General features: G+C 67.5%; 1 protein-coding gene across 4 annotated transcripts in view; it reads right to left on the reverse strand.

Moving 5' to 3' along the window:
- Positions 1-294: 294 nt before the first annotated feature.
- KIF18B (kinesin family member 18B) overlaps positions 295-19,008 on the reverse strand; it is a 41,140-nt gene continuing 22,426 nt past the window's right edge. For 2 of the 4 annotated variants that reach the window (XM_089773913.1, XM_089773914.1), the window contains exons 9-16: positions 16,390-16,502; positions 15,820-15,952; positions 15,190-15,278; positions 8,805-9,052; positions 3,465-4,032; positions 1,907-2,020; positions 1,616-1,701; positions 295-1,067 (exon numbers count right to left, since the gene is read on the reverse strand). In XM_089773913.1, the coding sequence (XP_089630039.1) occupies positions 961-1,067; positions 1,616-1,701; positions 1,907-2,020; positions 3,465-4,032; positions 8,805-9,052; positions 15,190-15,278; positions 15,820-15,952; positions 16,390-16,502 (1,458 nt within the window). In that variant the 3' untranslated portion in view covers positions 295-960. The remainder of the gene's footprint in view (positions 1,068-1,615; positions 1,702-1,906; positions 2,021-3,464; positions 4,033-8,804; positions 9,053-15,189; positions 15,279-15,819; positions 15,953-16,389; positions 16,503-19,008) is intronic. The other 2 variants (XM_089773915.1, XM_089773916.1) reach the window with 2 other exon arrangements.

Here is a 19,008-nt window from a genome sequence, read left to right on the forward strand (position 1 = left end):
CATTTCCTGCTGCAGGGTCCTGGAGCAAGCGCCCCGGTCAGGTGGGCACTCGGCAGGGCTGCTCCCGCACGTTTTCTTGCCCAAGCGCCGTTACCTGGGGGTTTGGCCCTTTGCCCCGGGCCCTGGCGACGTTCCAGCTGCCACCGCACCAAACAGAAGCCCTGGGGACAGAGGCCTCGGTGCAGACTTTGAGCCTGGCCCCAAGCGACAGGCACTGGCCATCTAGGAAGCTGCCGCCGGGCCCATCCCCGCGTGGAGCCGCGCCGGCTGCGGCTGGGAGGGAAGTGAGAAGAATCGCACCTCAGAGCTTTATTAGAGAGGGGGGAGCAGCAGCCATCTGTTAGCACCGGCGCCGCAGAGGAGTCTGCGCAGGAGCTACACACACAGCGATAAGCCGCCGGGTGCAGACACAGCCCGGCCCAGTCTCACGGCCCTTCGTGCTGCCCAGAGCCCGGCTAAGAACCAGCCCCGGCTGGCTCCATTAGCAGCAGCCAGGCCTGACCGATCCCAGAGCTGGTGTAGCAGGTCAGGCTCTGGCTCTGGCTCTGGCTCGGGAGTTTCTGGCCCCTGAGGCAGAGCGCTCTGGGCAGGGGGCTCCAGGAAGCTTAGCTCTGCGGGGGAGGGAGGGGCGGAGATGTGCAGCCCAGCAGTGCTCTGCCACAGCCGCTTGGCCTGGGAGCCAGGCCCGCCGGGGGGCTGTGTGGCTCTGGGGCCAGGCCCCCTCTCCTCCCGTGGCTGGGGGGTGGGCGAGGACACACCGGGGCAGGGCTGCGTGCCCCTTTCAGTGTGACACTGGGCAGAGGCAGCGGAGCCAGGAGCGCCCGGGGAGACTACAGAAGAGCTGGCGCTGAGGGGGCTGCCACATGCCCAGGGCGAGGGGCCTGCTCTGGGTGGGGCGGGGGATGGAGGGGTCAGACTGCTGTTTGCAGGCAGCGCTGAGCTGACGCGGCCAAGGACACTTCAGCAGAAGAGCTTCATGGGCTGGGGCCTGGGTGGTGCCAGCATCTTCCCACCAGCTGCCTCCAGGTCTGCTCTGCTCCTCTTGGCCAGCGGGCAGGAGGGACGCGCTGGAGGTGAAAGCAGAGGCCTGAGCCCCACTGGCAGGATCGCTGCGTCTGCAGCCCCCGGCACCTCCCTGCCCAGCAGCAGGCCCACGCTGCCATCGAGGCGCCCGGGAGCCCTGTTCCCACCCGCTGGCTCTCCCAAGGGGCAATGCCGGAGCTGCGGCTCAGAAAGGATCCGCCCCCTCCCTGGCTGCGGGGTACCGTCCGGCCCACCAGCGCTGCTCGACGGCGTGCCCAGGCCAGCCCTCTGCACCCTCGGGCTGAGCGTGCTCTTGGGAGCGGTGGCTCTGGCGGGCGGGCGGACGGACGGGCTGCCTGGACGCACGGGAGAGGCAAGGCTTTGCCTGTGCTTTCGGCTTGCCCAGTACCGCGACACGGGGGCCAGGCAGCTGCTCCCTGCCCCTCCCAGTGAGCGGAGGGGTCGCTGCTCAGACGTAGCAGGCGAGGTTCGTCAGGCGCCTACACTAAGCAAGACCAGGCTGGCACCTGCCTGCGCCCAGAGCACATCCCCTCCCCTCGTTCCCCAGCCAAGCCCCACGAGCAAGGCTTACCTGAGGCCTGCAGGGACGTCCGGCTGCTCTGGAGTCTGGCAATGCGGCTCTGGCTCCGCAGCCCGCCCAAGGAGCGGGAGGCAGCGCTGCAAGGCAAGGCAGGGCAATGAGCCCCCAGCTCCCGCTGCAGGGCAGCGTTTCCCCTCCGCTCCGGCCGGCAGCGTGGGGCTGGCGAGAGAGCAGCCGGGCCGCGAAGGGAGGCACGAGACTCGCTGGCTCCCAGGGTTCCTCAGCCAGCTGCCGGGGAACCAGAGGGGCACATGGGTCGGGGCGTGGGCTGGCTGCTCTCACCTCTCAGGACGCCTTCGCTTCGGCCCCAGGGCTTTCGGAGCCGAGGAGGACGGCTTTGGGATGCTGCCCGGCGGGAGGGAGGAGCCCTTCACGGCGAGCACAGGCATCGCGGCTCTGAATGCAACGGGACAACAGGTTACTACGTGCGCTGAGGCAGCCTCAGACCGAAGCGCAGGCCCAGCTGCCCCGGCCTGGCACTGCCATCTCCGAGACACTGGAGAGGGCCTGTGTCTGTGCAAGAGCGCCTCCTGACGGCGGGAGCGAGGGCCTCTGCGCTCGGGAGGCAGCTTCCTCGTCCCGACCTTACAGCAAGGGCAGGGGCTGGCTGTGCCAGGCCAGTGGGATGAGCCTGGAATGGGATTGAGTCCCCTAAAGCCCCACGGAAGAGAGACAATCACCAGGCAGGTGAAAGGGGCTGGCTGGGGGCGCCCCACCCCTGGGCCTCCCACTCGCCAGGCTCCCCTTGGGGGGCTGAAACTCCCCCCCCCGATTGGTATGGGCACATCGCTGGCTTTTCCTTTGCTCCCTGATGAAGGGGAAGCGCCCCGCTTGCTGCATTCCTCGCTCTGGCTGGAGAGTGCAGGGGCAGATGAACCTGGAACACGCGCCCCTCCCCCGGCTGTGCCCGCTGGTCCTGCAGCGGCCATGGAGAGGTGCGTCTCCCCTGCCCCCAAGCTGTGGCGGTGAGAGAGGCTGGGCCTGTCCTCTGCCCGGGGCAGCCGGCACGTGAGCCCGCCCCGGAGCGCTGATTCGAAGGCAACACGGACACTTGCGTTTCATTTCCAAACCCCCCCACTGCGAGAGGAGCTCCCTGAGGAGGGCGAGGCAGCGAGTGTTGAAGGCAAGTTAGCCCTGTGGGCTTCCGGCACCACTAGCGCACAGTGGGGCTAGAGCGGCTCCGCACCACGGCCGGCAGGGCCCCGTGGCAGGGGGTGTGCGCAGCGCCACCCTGTCCATAGGACGGTTGGGCCCAGCCATCCCAGGCCACGAGCTTCAGGGGCCCAGCGACAGCTGCGTCCGTCTTATGGTCGGGCTAGTCCCCCACACTCAGGTTAGCCCCTGGGGCACTAGGCAGCAGGGGGTCGGCCCCACCCCCACTCACTGCAGCTTGCTATCATCTCCCATGCCAGCCCGCGCTGGGGCCGGGGCATGCCCATGGTGAAGCACAGCGACCGGGCTGGCCTGGGAAGTGGCAGGGGAGCAGAGGCTGCTGCGTTGCTCCACTTCTCCGTGGCTCCTGCCACCACAGTGAGTGCAGGAGGGCCCGAGCCCTGCTGTCCCCCGTCCCCCCCACTCCAGTAATCCCGGGCAGGGAGGGGGCTTGAGGGAAGGAGCGTGATGGGGGGAGAGGGCAGAGCAGGGGCAGGAAGCGGCAGAGCTTGGGGGAAGGGTGCGGACACCGGCCCAGGGCCGCAGGGACTCGTGCCAGGCGCCGTACGTGGCTGGATGGTGGAACTGCTCAGGCCACAGGCAGCCCCAGGCCGTGAGCGGGAGGCCCCCGGGCTAAGGTGTTCGGCGGCAGTGGAACGAGAAGGTGGGAGAGTCCCAGAGCACAAACCTGGGCATGAAGGGGCCTTCGGGCTTTTTGAAGTGGTACTGGACGTTCTCCCAGCCAGGGAAGGTCACAGGGCTGGCCACACCGGACGGACAGCCGTCCTCAGCAAGGTCGAAGGTGGTGTTCAGGTCTCGGACGGGGAGTGCAGCTGGAGTGCAGCAGTTCTGGGCAGCAGACGTGGTGAGAGGCACCCGGGTTCTGGTGACTGTTGAGGGGCAGGCCTTGGGGACGCAAGACGGCACTCGCTGGGATGTGGCTTGCGCAGCGCTGGGGGTGCCGTGACTGGCTGTCGCTAGAGAAGCAGCCGATTCGGTTGGGGAGCCCCTTGGCTGGCCCGGAAGGGAGCGTTTCCGTTGCCGCTTCGCCTGCGGTTTTGGTGTGGGAGACGCTCCCGCGCTGGATGGGCTGCTCATTTCCGACCGTCTCCGCTTCTTGGTTGGCGGGCAGGGCGCCTCGGAGGAGGGACCGGGGGACAACCAAGGCTCTTGCAAGGACCGGGTCAGAGACCTGGTCATCGGCACGGCACGCTCTGCGGCCGGGCGACCCTGCGGCCAGGCGGCCGATGGCACCACTAGGAATGTAGATAGGCAGAGTGTTAAGAGAAACAGCCCACCCTGAGCAGACACTGGGGCAGCCCCCGAGCAGTACTGCGGTGTCTCCTGCAGCCCCCAGCCCAAAGCGGGGAGGAGAGGCCAGGCTGGCAGAGACATGGCTCTAAGGCCTCTGTCCTGCCTGGTGGGCCTGAGCTCAATGTGTAAAACCAGCCCCTGGTCTGCGCACAAGCAGGCTGTTCTCAGGGAGGGGCACCCAAGGTCTCTCCCTTTCCTGCAATCCAGAGGCCAGGCGTTACCCTCTCCTACCCAAGTCGACCAAGATAAAGAAGTAGACGTTACCCTGGGCCAAGTCGCCTAGAGAACAACGGGGAGAAAAGCTTAGAGATGGCAGCAACGGGGGTGATACTGTGTTTGGTGTCTGCTCTAGACCAGATCGGGTGGATGAGGCAGACGAGGATTTCTTCAGACAACTGAGAGAAGCCTCCAGATCGTAGCCCCTGGTTCTCATGGGGGACTTGAGTCACCCTGACATCTGTTGGGAGACCAATACGGCAGGACACAGGGAATCCAGGAAGTGTTCGGAGAATGTTGGGGATAACTTCCTGGTACAAGTGCTGAAGGAACCTGCTGCTCACAAACAGGGAGGAACTAGCAGGGGAAGTAGAAGTGGGTGGCACCCTGGGGAGCAGTGCTCAGGAGATGGTCGAGTTCAGGATCCTGACCAAAGGAAGAAAGGAGAGCAGCAAAATACACACCCTGGACCTCAGAAAAGCAGACTGTGACTCCCTGAGAGAACTGATGGGCAGGATCCCCTGGGATGCTGACATGAGGGGGAAAGGAGTCCAGGAGAGCTGGCTGGATTTTAAAAAAGCCTTATTGAAGGAGTAGGAACAAACCATCCTGCTGCGCAGTAAGAAAAGCAAATACGGTAGGTGACCAGCTTGGCTTAGCAGTGAAATCCTTGGTGACTTAAACACAAAAAGGAAGCTGACAAGAAGTGGAAACTTGCTCAGGTGACCAGGGAGGGGTATAGATACACAGCTTGAGCATGCAGAGGTATAATCAGGAAAGCCAATGTGCAATTGGAATTGCATCGGGCAAGGGATGTGAAGGGTAACAAGAAAGGTTTCTACAGGCGTGTTAGCAATAAGAAGGTTTTCAGGGAGGATATTGGGACCCTTAGTGGATGAGGGAGGTAACCTAGTGACAGATGATGTGGGAAAAGGTGAAGTACTTAAGGCTATTTTTACCTCAGTCTTCACAGACAAGATCAGCTCCCAGATTACTGCATTAGGCAACGCAGTATGGGAAGGAGGTGGGCAGCCCTCGGTGGAGAAAGAACAGGTTAAGAACTATTTAGAAAAGTTGGACACACACAAATCCATGGGGCCGGATCTAATGCAGCCAAGCCTGTTGAGGGAGCTGGCTGATGTGACAGCAGAGCCTTTGGCCATTATCTTTGAAAACTCGTGGAAAGCGGGGGAGGACCTGGACAATTGGAAAAAGGCAAATGTGGTGCCCATATTTAGGAAAGGGAAGAACAATCCAGGGAACAACAGACCAGTCAGCCTCACCTCAGTCCCCAGAAAAATCATGGAGGGGATCCTCAAGGAATCCATTTTGAAGCACTTGGAGGAGAAGAAAGTGATCAGGAATAGTCAACATGAATTCACCAAGGGCAAGGCGTGCCTGACCAACCTGACTGCCTTCTTGGGAAAACAAAAAAGCCGTCAGGTAGCAGTTTAAAGACTAACAAGATGGTTTATTAGGTGATGAGCTTTCATGGGGCAGACCCACTTCTTCAGATCATGTTCTGAAAGTGAATTGTCATGACCATTATATAGCAGAGGGATACAATGGAAAAAGTAAACACATTACAAACTAACAAATCAGCTACCTAGAACAGAAGGTGGGGGCGAGGGGACAAGGAAGGGACAAGGAAAGAGAAAATTGCTTATTGTAAGAGTCAATTGAGTGGCTGATCTGGAGTTACTACGACTATCAAAGGTGGGGAAGCTGCCTGTCTCTTCCTTGTCCCCTCGCCCCCACCTTCTGTTCTAGGTAGCTGATTTGTTAGCTTGTAATGTGTTTACTTTTTCCATTGTATCCCTCTGCTATATAATGGTCATGCCAATTCACTTTCAGAACATGATCTGAAGAAGTGGGTCACCAGGGTGCCCTTGTAGCCAAGAAGGCTCATGGCATATTAGGATGCATTAGGAGGAGCATTGCTGGCAGATCCAGAGATGTCGTTATTCCCCTTTATTTGGCACTGGGGAGGCCACATCTGGAGTATTGTGTCTAGTTCTGGGCCCCCCACTACAGGAAGATGTGGACACACTGGAGAGGGTCCAGCAGAGGGCAACCAAAATGATGCGGGGGCTGGAGCACATGAGCTACGAGGAGAGGCTGAGGGATTTGGGCTTATTTAGTCTGCAGAAGCGAAGAGTGAGGGGGGATTTGAGAGCAGCCTGCAACTTCCTGAAGGAGGTTCCACAGAGGCTGGCGAGAGGCTGTTCTCAGCGGGGGCAGGTGGCAGAACAAGGAGCAATGGGCTCAGGTTGCAGGGGGGAAGGTCTAGGTTGGATATTAGGAAAAATTATTTCCCTAGGCGGGTGGTGAAGCCCTGGGCTGGGTTCCCGAGGGAGAGGCTGGAATCCCCATCCCTGGAGGTCTTTAAGTCCCGGCTGGGCTGATTGAGCTGGGTGGGTCCTGCCTTGGGCAGGGGCTGGACTCGATGACTCCTGAGGGCTCTGTGAACCCCACCCCCAGCACAGAGCTCTTACCTTGACCTGGGTGGGGGAGGTGCTGCGGCGGCAGAGCCCATAGGCACTTGGTATTGCTACTGACTCGAGCTGGCAGGTGCCTCTGGCGAAGGGCAGAAGCTGCGAGGCAGATCTCCAGGCCCTTGTCCGGATGCTGATTCGGGGCGAGGGGTAAGCTTCCCCAGCCAGCAGCTGGAAGAGCCCTGGGGCCACTGGGGGGTGCGTGCACCAAGAGCACTGACGTCTAACCCTAGAATTACAGCTGAGCCCTGGGAGGTCTCTAACCCTCACTTCCCTGCCCGGCAAGCCCAGGAAGCCCCGATCTGTCGCGTATGGAGAGGGGCCTTGCGGAGCTGCGGCCGGGCGGGGCTGGGAGGTGGACGGGCTGTGCCCAGGCTTTGTGAATGGGATTAAATTGCCATTTAAATGGCCACAGGCAACATTTTAAATTGTCTCCCCACAGGGCAGGAGCTACAGGGAGGTTCCTTTGACACAAAACTGCCCTTGGCTCTTAGTGCTCCAGAGGAAGCCGGGTTACGCCCCAGGCCACGACCCCGCCGCCAGCTCAGTGACGCCCGGGGGGCACTAAGCCAGGGCAGGACTGAGCGGGAGACACCGACTGAAGAGTGCTCACGGCCCCCTCGGTCCACGCGCGGAGGGTCTCCACACAAAGGGGGCGTGCTGCCGGGGGAGGGCGCCAGTGGAGTCTAGGGAAGCCCTAGTGAAAGCGGTGGCAGTGCCACGCTCACGCCTGCCCCGAGGGGCACATGTCCTCTCCTGCAACTCTGCCTGGTTCCCCAGCGCTGCACCCTCTGGCGTCGCCCTCCTCCAGCCGGGCGCGATGCAGGCACGTCCCGAACTGCCAGGGAGGAGCACCAGAGCCGGGCCGTTCCCCCTGGCAGGGAGGAGCACCAGAGCCGGGCCGTTCCCGCTGGCAGGGAGGAGCACCAGAGCCGGGCCGTTCCCGCTGGCAGGGAGGAGCACCAGAGCCGGGCCGTTCCCGCTGGCAGGGAGGAGCACCAGAGCCGGGCCGTTCCCCCTGCCAGGGAGGAGCACCAGAGCCGGGCCGTTCCCCCTGGCAGGGAGGAGCACCAGAGCCGGGCCGTTCCCGCTGGCAGGGAGGAGCACCAGAGCCGGGCCGTTCCCCCTGCCAGGGAGGAGCACCAGAGCCGGGCCCGTTCCCGCCGGCAGGGAGGAGCACCAGAGCCGGGCCGTTCCCGCCGGCAGGGAGGAGCACCAGAGCCGGGCCGTTCCCGCCGGCAGGGAGGAGCACCAGAGCCGGGCCGTTCCCGCCGGCAGGGAGGAGCACCAGAGCCGGGCCGTTCCCGCCGGCAGGGAGGAGCACCAGAGCCGGGCCGTTCCCCCTGCCAGGGAGGAGCACCAGAGCCGGGCCGTTCCCGCCGGCAGGGAGGAGCACCAGAGCCGGGCCGTTCCCGCCGGCAGGGAGGAGCACCAGAGCCGGGCCGTTCCCGCCGGCAGGGAGGAGCACCAGAGCCGGGCCGTTCCCGCCGGCAGGGAGGAGCACCAGAGCCGGGCCGTTCCCGCTGCCAGGGAGGAGCACCAGAGCCGGGCCGTTCCCGCTGCCAGGGAGGAGCACCAGAGCCGGGCCGTTCCCGCCGGCAGGGAGGAGCACCAGAGCCGGGCCGTTCGCGCTGCCAGGGAGGAGCACCAGAGCCGGGCCGTTCCCGCTGCCAGGGAGGAGCACCAGAGCCGGGCCGTTCCCGCTGCCAGGGAGGAGCACCAGAGCCGGGCCGTTCCCGCTGCCAGGGAGGAGCACCAGAGCCGGGCCGTTCCCGCTGCCAGGGAGGAGCACCAGAGCCGGGCCGTTCCCGCTGCCAGGGAGGAGCACCAGAGCCGGGCCGTTCGCGCTGCCAGGGAGGCGCAGTGAGGGCCCCAAAGTACGAGCCAGCGCAGAGCCGACCAGGCTCCTCTGCCCTGTCGCTCGTGCACACACGTCAAAGCCCGGGGGCAGCAGAAAGCAGGGGCTGGGGGGCAGCGGTTCTGCAGACTGCACCCGCACTCACCATTAGCCGAATGCTGCCGTCCCTCTTGGGCTGGGGCACTCGCCCTGGTCACCTGGGGTCTGCCCGGAGTCCCCGCCGGCTCTCGACGCCTCCCGGTCTCTCTCTGCACCCGCCGTTCCAGCTCTTCGAACTCGCAGACCATGGCAGGGGTGAGGAGGTTGGCTGCCTGGAGCAGAGCGTACTGCCTCTGCGCAACTTGCAGGACAGCGACTACCAGCCTGGGACACAGGGCCGGGACATGAGCTACACTGCGTCAGATGGACAACGCTGTCACCAACAGCCTAGCGCAGCGCCACGGCCCCCGCTCCGTCCCCCCAGCGCAGCGCCACGGCCCCCGCTCCGTCCCCCCCAGCGCAGCGCCACGGCCCCCGCTCCGTCCCCCCCAGCGCAGCGCCACGGCCCCCGCTCCGTCCCCCCAGCGCAGCGCCACGGCCCCCGCTCCGTCCCCCCCAGCGCAGCGCCACGGCCCCCGCTCCATCCCCCCCCAGCGCAGCGCCACGGCCCCCGCTCCGTCCCCCCCAGCGCAGCGCCACGGCCCCCGCTCCGTCCCCCCCAGCGCAGCGCCACGGCCCCCGCTCCGTCCCCCCCAGCGCAGCGCCACGGCCCCCGCTCCGTCCCCCCCAGCGCAGCGCCACGGCCCCCGCTCCGTCCCCCCCAGCGCAGCGCCACGGCCCCCGCTCCGTCCCCCCAGCGCAGCGCCACGGCCCCCGCTCCGTCCCCCCCAGCGCAGCGCCACGGCCCCCGCTCCGTCCCCCCCAGCGCAGCGCCACGGCCCCCGCTCCGTCCCCCCCAGCGCAGCGCCACGGCCCCCGCTCCGTCCCCCCCAGCGCAGCGCCACGGCCCCCGCTCCATCCCCCCCCAGCGCAGCGCCCCGGCCCCCGCTCCGTCCCCCCAGCGCAGCACCCCGACCCCCGCTCCGTCCCCCCAGCGCAGCGCCACGGCCCCCGCTCCATCCCCCCCAGCGCAGCGCCCGGCCCCCGCTCCGTCCCCCCAGCGCAGCGCCACGGCCCCCGCTCCGTCCCCCCAGCGCAGCGCCACGGCCCCCGCTCCGTCCCCCCCAGCACAGCGCCACGGCCCCCGCTCCGTCCATCCCCCCAGCGCAGCGCCACGGCCCCCACTCCGTCCCCCCCAGCACAGCGCCACGGGCCCCCGCTCCGTCCCCCCCCGCGCAGCGCCACGGGCCCCCGCTCCGTCCCCCCCCCCCAGCGCAGCGCCACGGCCCCCGCTCCGTCCCCCCCCCCAGCGCAGCGCCCGGCCCCCGCTCCGTCCCCCCAGCGCAGCGCCACGGCCCCCGCTCCGTCCCCCCCAGCGCAGCGCCCCGGCCCCCGCTCCGTCCCCCCAGCGCAGCGCCACGGCCCCCGCTCCGTCTCCCCCCAGCGCAGCGCCACGGCCCCCGCTCCGTCCCCCCCAGCGCAGCGCCACGGCCCCCGCTCCGTCCCCCCCCCCAGCGCAGCGCCACGGGCCCCCGCTCCGTCTCCCCCCCCAGCGCAGCGCCACGGCCCCCGCTCCGTCCCCCCAGCGCAGCACCACGGCCCCCGCTCCGTCCCCCCAGCGCAGCACCACGGCCCCCGCTCCGTCCGTCCCCCCCAGCGCAGCGCCACGGGCCCCCGCTCCATCCCCCCGGCGCAGCACCATGAGCCCCCGCTCCGTCCCCCCCAGTGCAGCGCCACGGGCCCCCCGCTCCGTCCCCCCCCGCAGCGCAGCGCCACGGGCCCCCGCTCCGTCCCCCCCAGCGCAGCGCCACGGGCCCCCGCTCCGTCCCCCCAGCGCAGCGCCGCGTCCCCCCGCTCCGTCCCCCCCAGCGCAGCGCCACGGCCCCCGCTCCGTCTCCCCCCAGCGCAGCGCCACGGCCCCCGCTCCGTCCCCCCCCAGCGCAGCGCCGCGTCCCCCCGCTCCGTGCCCCCCCAGCGCAGCGCCGCGTACCCCCGCTCCGTGCCCCCCAGCACAGCGCCGCGTACCCCCGCTCCGTGCCCCCCCAGCACAGTGCCGTGTCCCCCCGCTCCGTCCCCCCCCCCGCGCAGCGCAGCGCCCCGGGCCCCGCTCCGTCCCCCCCCTCCGCGCAGCGCCCCGGGCCCCCGCTCCGTCCCCCCCCGCGCAGCGCCACGGGGCCCCGCTCCGTCCCCCCCCCCCCCGCGCAGCGCCACGGGCCCCGCTCCGTCCCCCCCCCCGCGCAGCGCCACGGGCCCTCCGCTCCGTCCCCCCCCGCGCAGCGCCACGGGCCCCCCGCTCCGTCCCCCCCAGCGCAGCGCCACGGGCCCCCGCTCCGTCCCCCCCAGCGCAGCGCCACGGCCCCCGCTCCGTCCCCCCCAGCGCAGCGCCACGGCCCCCGCTCCGTCCCCCCCCCGCAGCACAGCGCCACGGGCCCCCGCTCCGTCCCCCCCCAGCGCAGCGCCCGGCCCCCGCTCCGTCCCCCCCAGCGCAGCGCCACGGCCCCCGCTCCGTCCCCCCCAGCGCAGCGCCCCGGCCCCCGCTCCGTCCCCCCAGCGCAGCGCCACGGCCCCCGCTCCGTCTCCCCCCAGCGCAGCGCCACGGCCCCCGCTCCGTCCCCCCCAGCGCAGCGCCACGGGCCCCCGCTCCGTCTCCCCCCCCAGCGCAGCGCCACGGCCCCCGCTCCGTCCCCCCAGCGCAGCACCACGGCCCCCGCTCCGTCCCCCCAGCGCAGCACCACGGCCCCCGCTCCGTCCGTCCCCCCCAGCGCAGCGCCACGGGCCCCCGCTCCATCCCCCCCCGGCGCAGCACCATGAGCCCCCGCTCCGTCCCCCCCAGTGCAGCGCCACGGGCCCCCCGCTCCGTCCCCCCCCGCAGCGCAGCGCCACGGGCCCCCGCTCCGTCCCCCCAGCGCAGCGCCACGGGCCCCCGCTCCGTCCCCCCAGCGCAGCGCCGCGTCCCCCCGCTCCGTCCCCCCCAGCGCAGCGCCACGGGCCCCCGCTCCGTCCCCCCCAGCGCAGCGCCACGGGCCCCCGCTCCGTCCCCCCCAGCGCAGCGCCACGGGCCCCCGCTCCGTCCCCCCCCGCAGCGCAGCGCCACGGGCCCCCGCTCCGTCCCCCCCCGCAGCGCAGCGCCACGGGCCCCCGCTCCGTCCCCCCCAGCGCAGCGCCACGGGCCCCCGCTCCGTCCCCCCAGCGCAGCGCCACGGGCCCCCGCTCCGTCCCCCCCAGCGCAGCGCCACGGGCCCCCGCTCCGTCCCCCCAGCGCAGCGCCGCGTCCCCCCGCTCCGTGCCCCCCCAGCACAGCGCCGCGTCCCCCCGCTCCGTGCCCCCCCAGCGCAGCGCCGCGTCCCCCGCTCCGTGCCCCCCCAGCGCAGCGCCGCGTACCCCCGCTCCGTGCCCCCCCAGCACAGCGCCGCGTACCCCCGCTCCGTGCCCCCCAGCACAGTGCCGTGTCCCCCCGCTCCGTCCCCCCCCCCCGCGCAGCGCAGCGCCCCGGGCCCCCGCTCCGTCCCCCCCCTCCGCGCAGCGCCCCCGGGCCCCCGCTCCGTCCCCCCCCCGCGCAGCGCCACGGGCCCCGCTCCGTCCCCCCCCCCCGCGCAGCGCCACGGGCCCCGCTCCGTCCCCCCCCCCGCGCAGCGCCACGGGCCCTCCGCTCCGTCCCCCCCCGCAGCGCCACGGGCCCCCCGCTCCGTCCCCCCCCGCGCAGCGCCACGGGCCCCCGCTCCGTCCCCCCCAGCGCAGCGCCACGGCCCCCGCTCCGTCCCCCCCAGCGCAGCGCCACGGGCCCCCGCTCCGTCCCCCCCGCAGCGCAGCGCCACGGGCCCCCGCTCCGTCCCCCCCCAGCGCAGCGCCCCGGCCCCCGCTCCGTCCCCCCAGCGCAGCGCCACGGCCCCCGCTCCGTCCCCCCCAGCGCAGCGCCCCGGCCCCCGCTCCGTCCCCCCAGCGCAGCGCCACGGCCCCCGCTCCGTCTCCCCCCAGCGCAGCGCCACGGCCCCCGCTCCGTCCCCCCCCCAGCGCAGCGCCACGGGCCCCCGCTCCGTCTCCCCCCCCAGCGCAGCGCCACGGCCCCCGCTCCGTCCCCCCAGCGCAGCACCACGGCCCCCGCTCCGTCCCCCCAGCGCAGCACCACGGCCCCCGCTCCGTCCGTCCCCCCCAGCGCAGCGCCACGGGCCCCCGCTCCATCCCCCCCCCGGCGCAGCACCATGAGCCCCCCGCTCCGTCCCCCCCAGTGCAGCGCCACGGGCCCCCCGCTCCGTCCCCCCCCGCAGCGCAGCGCCACGGGCCCCCGCTCCGTCCCCCCCAGCGCAGCGCCACGGGCCCCCGCTCCGTCCCCCCCAGCGCAGCGCCGCGTCCCCCCGCTCCGTCCCCCCCAGCGCAGCGCCACGGGCCCCCGCTCCGTCCCCCCAGCGCAGCGCCACGGGCCCCCGCTCCGTCCCCCCCAGCGCAGCGCCACGGGCCCCCGCTCCGTCCCCCCCCCGCAGCGCAGCGCCACGGGCCCCCGCTCCGTCCCCCCCCGCAGCGCAGCGCCACGGGCCCCCGCTCCGTCCCCCCCCGCGCAGCGCCACGGGCCCCCGCTCCGTCCCCCCAGCGCAGCGCCACGGGCCCCCGCTCCGTCCCCCCCAGCGCAGCGCCACGGGCCCCCGCTCCGTCCCCCCAGCGCAGCGCCGCGTCCCCCCGCTCCGTGCCCCCCAGCACAGCGCCGCGTCCCCCGCTCCGTGCCCCCCCAGCGCAGCGCCGCGTACCCCCGCTCCGTGCCCCCCAGCACAGCGCCGCGTACCCCCGCTCCGTGCCCCCCAGCACAGTGCCGTGTCCCCCCGCTCCGTCCCCCCCCCCGCAGCGCAGCGCCCCGGGCCCCCGCTCCGTCCCCCCCCTCCGCGCAGCGCCCCGGGCCCCGCTCCGTCCCCCCCCCCGCGCAGCGCCACGGGCCCCGCTCCGTCCCCCCCCCCGCGCAGCGCCACGGGCCCCGCTCCGTCCCCCCCCGCGCAGCGCCACGGGCCCTCCGCTCCGTCCCCCCCCGCGCAGCGCCACGGGCCCCCGCTCCGTCCCCCCCAGCGCAGCGCCACGGGCCCCCCGCTCCGTCCCCCCCAGCGCAGCGCCACGGGCCCCCGCTCCGTCCCCCCCGCAGCGCAGCGCCACGGGCCCCCGCTCCGTCCCCCCCGCAGCGCAGCGCCACGGGCCCCCCGCTCCGTCCCCCCCGCAGCGCAGCGCCACGGGCCCCCGCTCCGTCCCCCCCCGCAGCACAGCGCCACGGGCCCCCGCTCCGTCCCCCCCAGCGCAGCGCCACGGCCCCCGCTCCGCCCCCCAGCGCAGTGCCAGTGCCGCATACCCCTGCTCCGTGCCCCCCCAGCGCAGTGCCGCGTACCCCTGCTCCATGCCCCCCCCAGCACAGTGCCGTTTCCCCCCGCTCCGTGCCCCCCCAGCACAGTGCCGTGTCCCCCCGCTCCGTGCCCCCCAGCACAGTGCCGCGTACCCCCGCTCCGTGCTCCCCCAGCACAGTGCCGCGTACCCCCGCTCCGTGCCCCCCCTGCACAGTGCCGTGTCCCCCCGCTCCGTGCCCCCCAGCACAGTGCCACGTACCCCCGCTCCGTGCCCCCCCAGCGCCGCGTGTCCCCTTGTCAGCTGAGCCCTGGCCCAGGAGCTGGTTAATAAGCTGAACAGCGGCTCAGTCCAGGCCCTCCAGGCACCAAGGTTCCCTCCCCAGCGCCGCGCTGAGACATGCAGGTTCAAGTCCAGATTCCACTTATGGCCGGGGCGCAGCCGGAGCGGACCAGGCAGTGGAGCCAAACCAAGGTGGCGAGGTCTGGCCAGACCACAGCAGCGAGGAAGAATTGCTGCAGGTGGTCTCTGTGCTCTCCCTCTGGCAGGGCGCTGGGGGCGCTGGGCTGGGCCCTGCCTCTGCTCCTTGGCAGGCTGCCGGTCAGACTTTGCCAGGTTTAAGATTCAATCCCCCACCCCAGGCCTCCTCTGCACAGTCACCTTCCCACAGAACCCAGGGCAGGGATCCCAGCAGCACGCACCGGCCCAGGACATGCAGAGGGCTCCCGAGGTGAATTCTGCCTGGGAGCTCTGGCTCACACGCCATCTGATTCTGCTCTGCCGGCCGAGCCTGTCTGACCGGGACTCTGTTGCCACCAGTCCGCAAGTGCCCTGGGCTGGACCGGGATTGCGCCTGGGCGCCGAGACCTCCTCTGGAGTCTCCCCTGCACACGGCACCTTGGCCAGGCCTTGCTTGGGTCTCCCTCAGGCATTTCGCAGAGATCCCCCATTACAATCCAGTCGGGGCGTCCCACCTGACGTTTCCAGTGGGCTACAGTAGTGCTGCCTTTATAGGACAGAGGCCCTACATCCCTATGGCTGCTCCTGCCCCTTCCGAGCCCCCACGCCCTGCAGCCCAGGCACAGCCCCACTGCTGGAAGTGCTGCACAGCTCATTCCGCCACAGGAGGGACCGCTCACCTCTCTGTCTGATCCCGGGGCAGGCCGCCTGGTTTCCGGGTTTTCTGCGGAAGATCAGCGGCACGGTCAAGAAGTTCCTTCTCTGGAGTCTGCGTTGATCACAAGGAGGGGCCGTTAGTATCCAGTGCTTGGCTGTTTTGCCAGCCCCTGCCACCCTCACCAGGCACAGGTTTAACGGAGGAGAGCAGGACCTGGCTGTAGCCCGTAATACAGAGAGCGCAGATGGGGCCGTTCCCAGCAGCACGAGGGACTGGGGGAGGCACGGCACATCACATCACACGCACTCAGCTCACTGAGCTCCTCAGCCGGACCCTTGTCTTACAGCGCAGAACCAAGGCCCTGGGATGGCTGTCAGCTAGGAGTTGCGGGGGGAGGGGGACTGTGTGTGTCTGAACACAGCTTCCAGCAGCCTCTTATCCTTTCCCCACGATCATGTTCCTCTTCCAAGGCCACAATTCCCAGCTTCTCTACTTGCCCTGCTGCTCTCTCCTCCACCGTTACTGCCACATCCCTGCTCTGCCTCTCAGGGTCTCCCCAGTTCTGGGTCCCCCTTACCAATCCCTCTTCCCCTCACTCTCCAAGACCCCATCCCTGCCTGAGCACTCCTCTGCCAAGCAGCCCTTCCCTCACCTGTTCCACTGCTCCCAGCCCCTGGTGCTGAACGGGCGGTCTCGCCTGCAGCTCCTGCTGCTGCATCACCATTTCCTGGTTACCCTCCTCAGGGACTTCCGGCTCTGGAGACCCCTCCTGTGCAGCCTCTGACCTGCAGCGGGCCAGAGGAAGAAGCCACAAGAGCGTCAGGACAAGGTCCTTGGGGGCAGCGCAGAAGGGGATGGAAAGCGCGGTGCTTGCTGCCACCACTTAAAGGTTTCTCTAGGGAACTGGAGACCTTCCCTTTGCAGTCAGCTTTAGCAAGCCCTATTCAGTGCTTAGTCTGGCAAAAGCCTGGGCCCCTTCCCTCCACTCCTCAGTGAGCCGCTCAGCCCGACTGGCTCCGGGAAGCACTGATGGTCAAGACCAGGGCTTGAGACCATCTGGCTCCATCACGGGCAGGAGTGATCATGTGCGCAGCGAGTCAAGAAAGGCGGCTGCTTTCCAATCAGCTTTCACACGCATCAGCTGGGTAAAATGAACCCTGCACGCCCCTGATGTGGAGGTAGCTCCTGGAAGGACAAGATTTTGATGATCAAAGAAACCTACCTGAGCAGCTCCACCTGCCAGGGGCTAGACTGCGCCTGAGGAGCCGGGACATGGGGGGCTGGATCCTGGGCGTTTCTCTCGTAAGCGTGAAGCCTCTCTCGCAGGTTTGCCACCTGCATGGGAAATTCCCCCACTTAGCTCCAACTCCTCCATCCATTCATGGCATTCGCCGGCAACCGGAGAAACCTGGGTCCTTGGGACTCGCCGTGTTCCTCCTTCAGCTGAGCCCCTCCGCAGCGAGGGACACCGCCCAACCATGCCCGGGCCCGTCTGCCCCTTGGAGCTAGACTCCACCAGACACTAGACTGGAGCAGTTGGTGCATTCGCAGGAGACTCCTCGCCAGACCTCACCATGACACTTGAGTCCTTGGTACCTGCCCCCAAGCAGTCTGCCAGCCCCCGGGACCCTGTATCAGACTGTGCAGCACCTTCCAGTCTGAGCACTCCAATCCAGCCGAATCCAGCCACTGCCCTAGCCCCCTGCTTGCTCTGCCCTGACACCTGCCAGCGTTGTGATCTGTCTAGCAGACTGTCAGCTCAGGGCAATTCACTGGTGTGCAGACTGCCAAGAAAAGCGAAAAGGTCCCGGTGTGTTCAAGCCAGTTCACAAAGGGGGTTGCTGTCCTGCTGCATTAGCACGGCACATGCCCTGAAAGTACATTTTCTCTAAACGCATGAGAACGAGTGAAGTGCCGGGCGTATTGTCTTCACTCACCTGTTTACAATTTCAGAGCATTATGTATCATCTACCCCACATCACAAGTGTGTTAGTGAGAATTTCTGCGGCGTGTCAGCCTCATGAGAAGTAAGGAATGGCATCTGTATGGCTTGACTTGCCGGTCCCTGCTAGAATGGAATGGCAGGCCATTGCATTGTGTGTCACTGCAGCTAAATTACTTGGGAATGGAAAGAAGCAGAAGGCTAACACCAAAGGAAGAGTCTCCGAGTCAACAACAGCTCCCCAAGCTGTCAACTCGTTTTCTGGGAGCGGGACGATCCTGCACCTCTGAACCAGTGTGGACTCTAAGAGGTGGAGTACTCAACCAGTGGACAGAGACCCCCAGAGCAATGCCGGGGAGCCCTGAGACTTACAAACCTCGACCCCCTGTGAATAGATTGTATCTGCTTTAACCTCCCCAGTCTAATGGTTAACTACTAAAAGCTTTGGGTATTTGCTAGAGAAACTAGCCGACAGCGTTGTCTTTGGTGTGCGATCCAAAGCATCCATTGAGCTGGTGCAAGTAACTCTGGGGGTTGGGAACTACCTAATGTGAGGAGATTTGGGGGGTTATTAACTGTCACTGAGTCCAGTTTGTCTGGCTGGTAAAGAGGGCTGGAGAGCTTCAGGCGACTGGGGCTCCCTGGAGGGACCTAGTGACCAAGGAGCGCGCCCTTCTCGGCATGGGGAGATCTAACTGCAGAACCCTCCCGCCCCCACCTCAGGTTTCTCACAGTCTGTCCTGAGATTGGCACTCTCAGGCTGTGTCTAGACTACACCTCTGGCAACAGAGCGATGTAGACTAGGCACGTCGAAATTACTAATGAAGCAGGGATTTAAATATCCTGAGGTTCATTAGCATAAACATGGCCCCTGCTTTTTTTCGAAACGAAGCTTTTTCACTCACACACACACACAAAAGGCAGTCTAGACACAGATCTGTCGAAAATAACCCCTTTGACGACAGATTCTGTAAACCTCATCTTTTGAGGAATACAGGATGTGTCGAAAAAGCCTTTATTTTCGACAGATCCACGTCTACACTGCCATTTTTTTCCGAAAAAGCTCCATTTCACAAAAAAAAGCGGTGGCCATGTTTATGCTAATGAAGCGCGGGATATTTCAATCCCTGCTTCATTAGCAATTTCAATATGCTTGATTTGCATCCCTCTGTCGACAGAGGGATGAAGTCTAGACGTAGCCCCAGTTGTAAGACAGACCATCTGACTTGGCCCCAGCGTTTTCTAGTGTACTGCAGACTTATTGGCACTTGCCTTGAAGGAGAGGTAAGGGAGAATCGGGGAGATTCTGGCAGCTGGTTGGGAACACAAGGAGCTTTGGGGAGTGTCATGAATAGGAGCTGCAGGAGAGTCTGGCTTACCTCGAGAGCGAGGAAAGGGTTAAGCTAAGTGTGGAGATGCACCTGAGGGAGGGGGCTTTGGGCATTCAGCCAATGAAATGCAGATAAGGAATTTCAAAGAGAAAGGTTTTTTTCCCTTTGTTTTGGAGCAAGCACGATTTTTCCCCAGGTAGCAGGAGAGACGGACTCTCCCAGGAACAGACGCCTTGAATTCATTAAAATGTGTAAGTAGGGAAAAGTTTAGATAGTCCGTCTGCTTTTATTGTTTTCCTTGTTTGGGAGTTTGGAAATCATGTCTGAGCTGGTTAATTGTTTTTCTCTGTTCTTTTGTAACTAAGAATTACAGTCCAGGGAAAATCCCTGAGTCTATTTCAATCCATGACTTATTGACTACTAGCCAATTAGCCCGTCACAAGACGGGATTTTCAGGTCTCTTCTCCACGTCCCATGTCGGTCTTCTCTCCTGAGCCTCCGGTCTCTCACTCCGCCTCTCTCCCCTCCTCCTCCTGCCCCCCCTTCTCTCTCTCAGCTCTCCTCTGCC

This window comes from Pelodiscus sinensis, chromosome 29, assembly GCF_052426305.1.
Source record: "Pelodiscus sinensis isolate ZL-2025 chromosome 29, ASM5242630v1, whole genome shotgun sequence".
NCBI classification, from domain to species: domain Eukaryota; kingdom Metazoa; phylum Chordata; order Testudines; family Trionychidae; genus Pelodiscus; species Pelodiscus sinensis.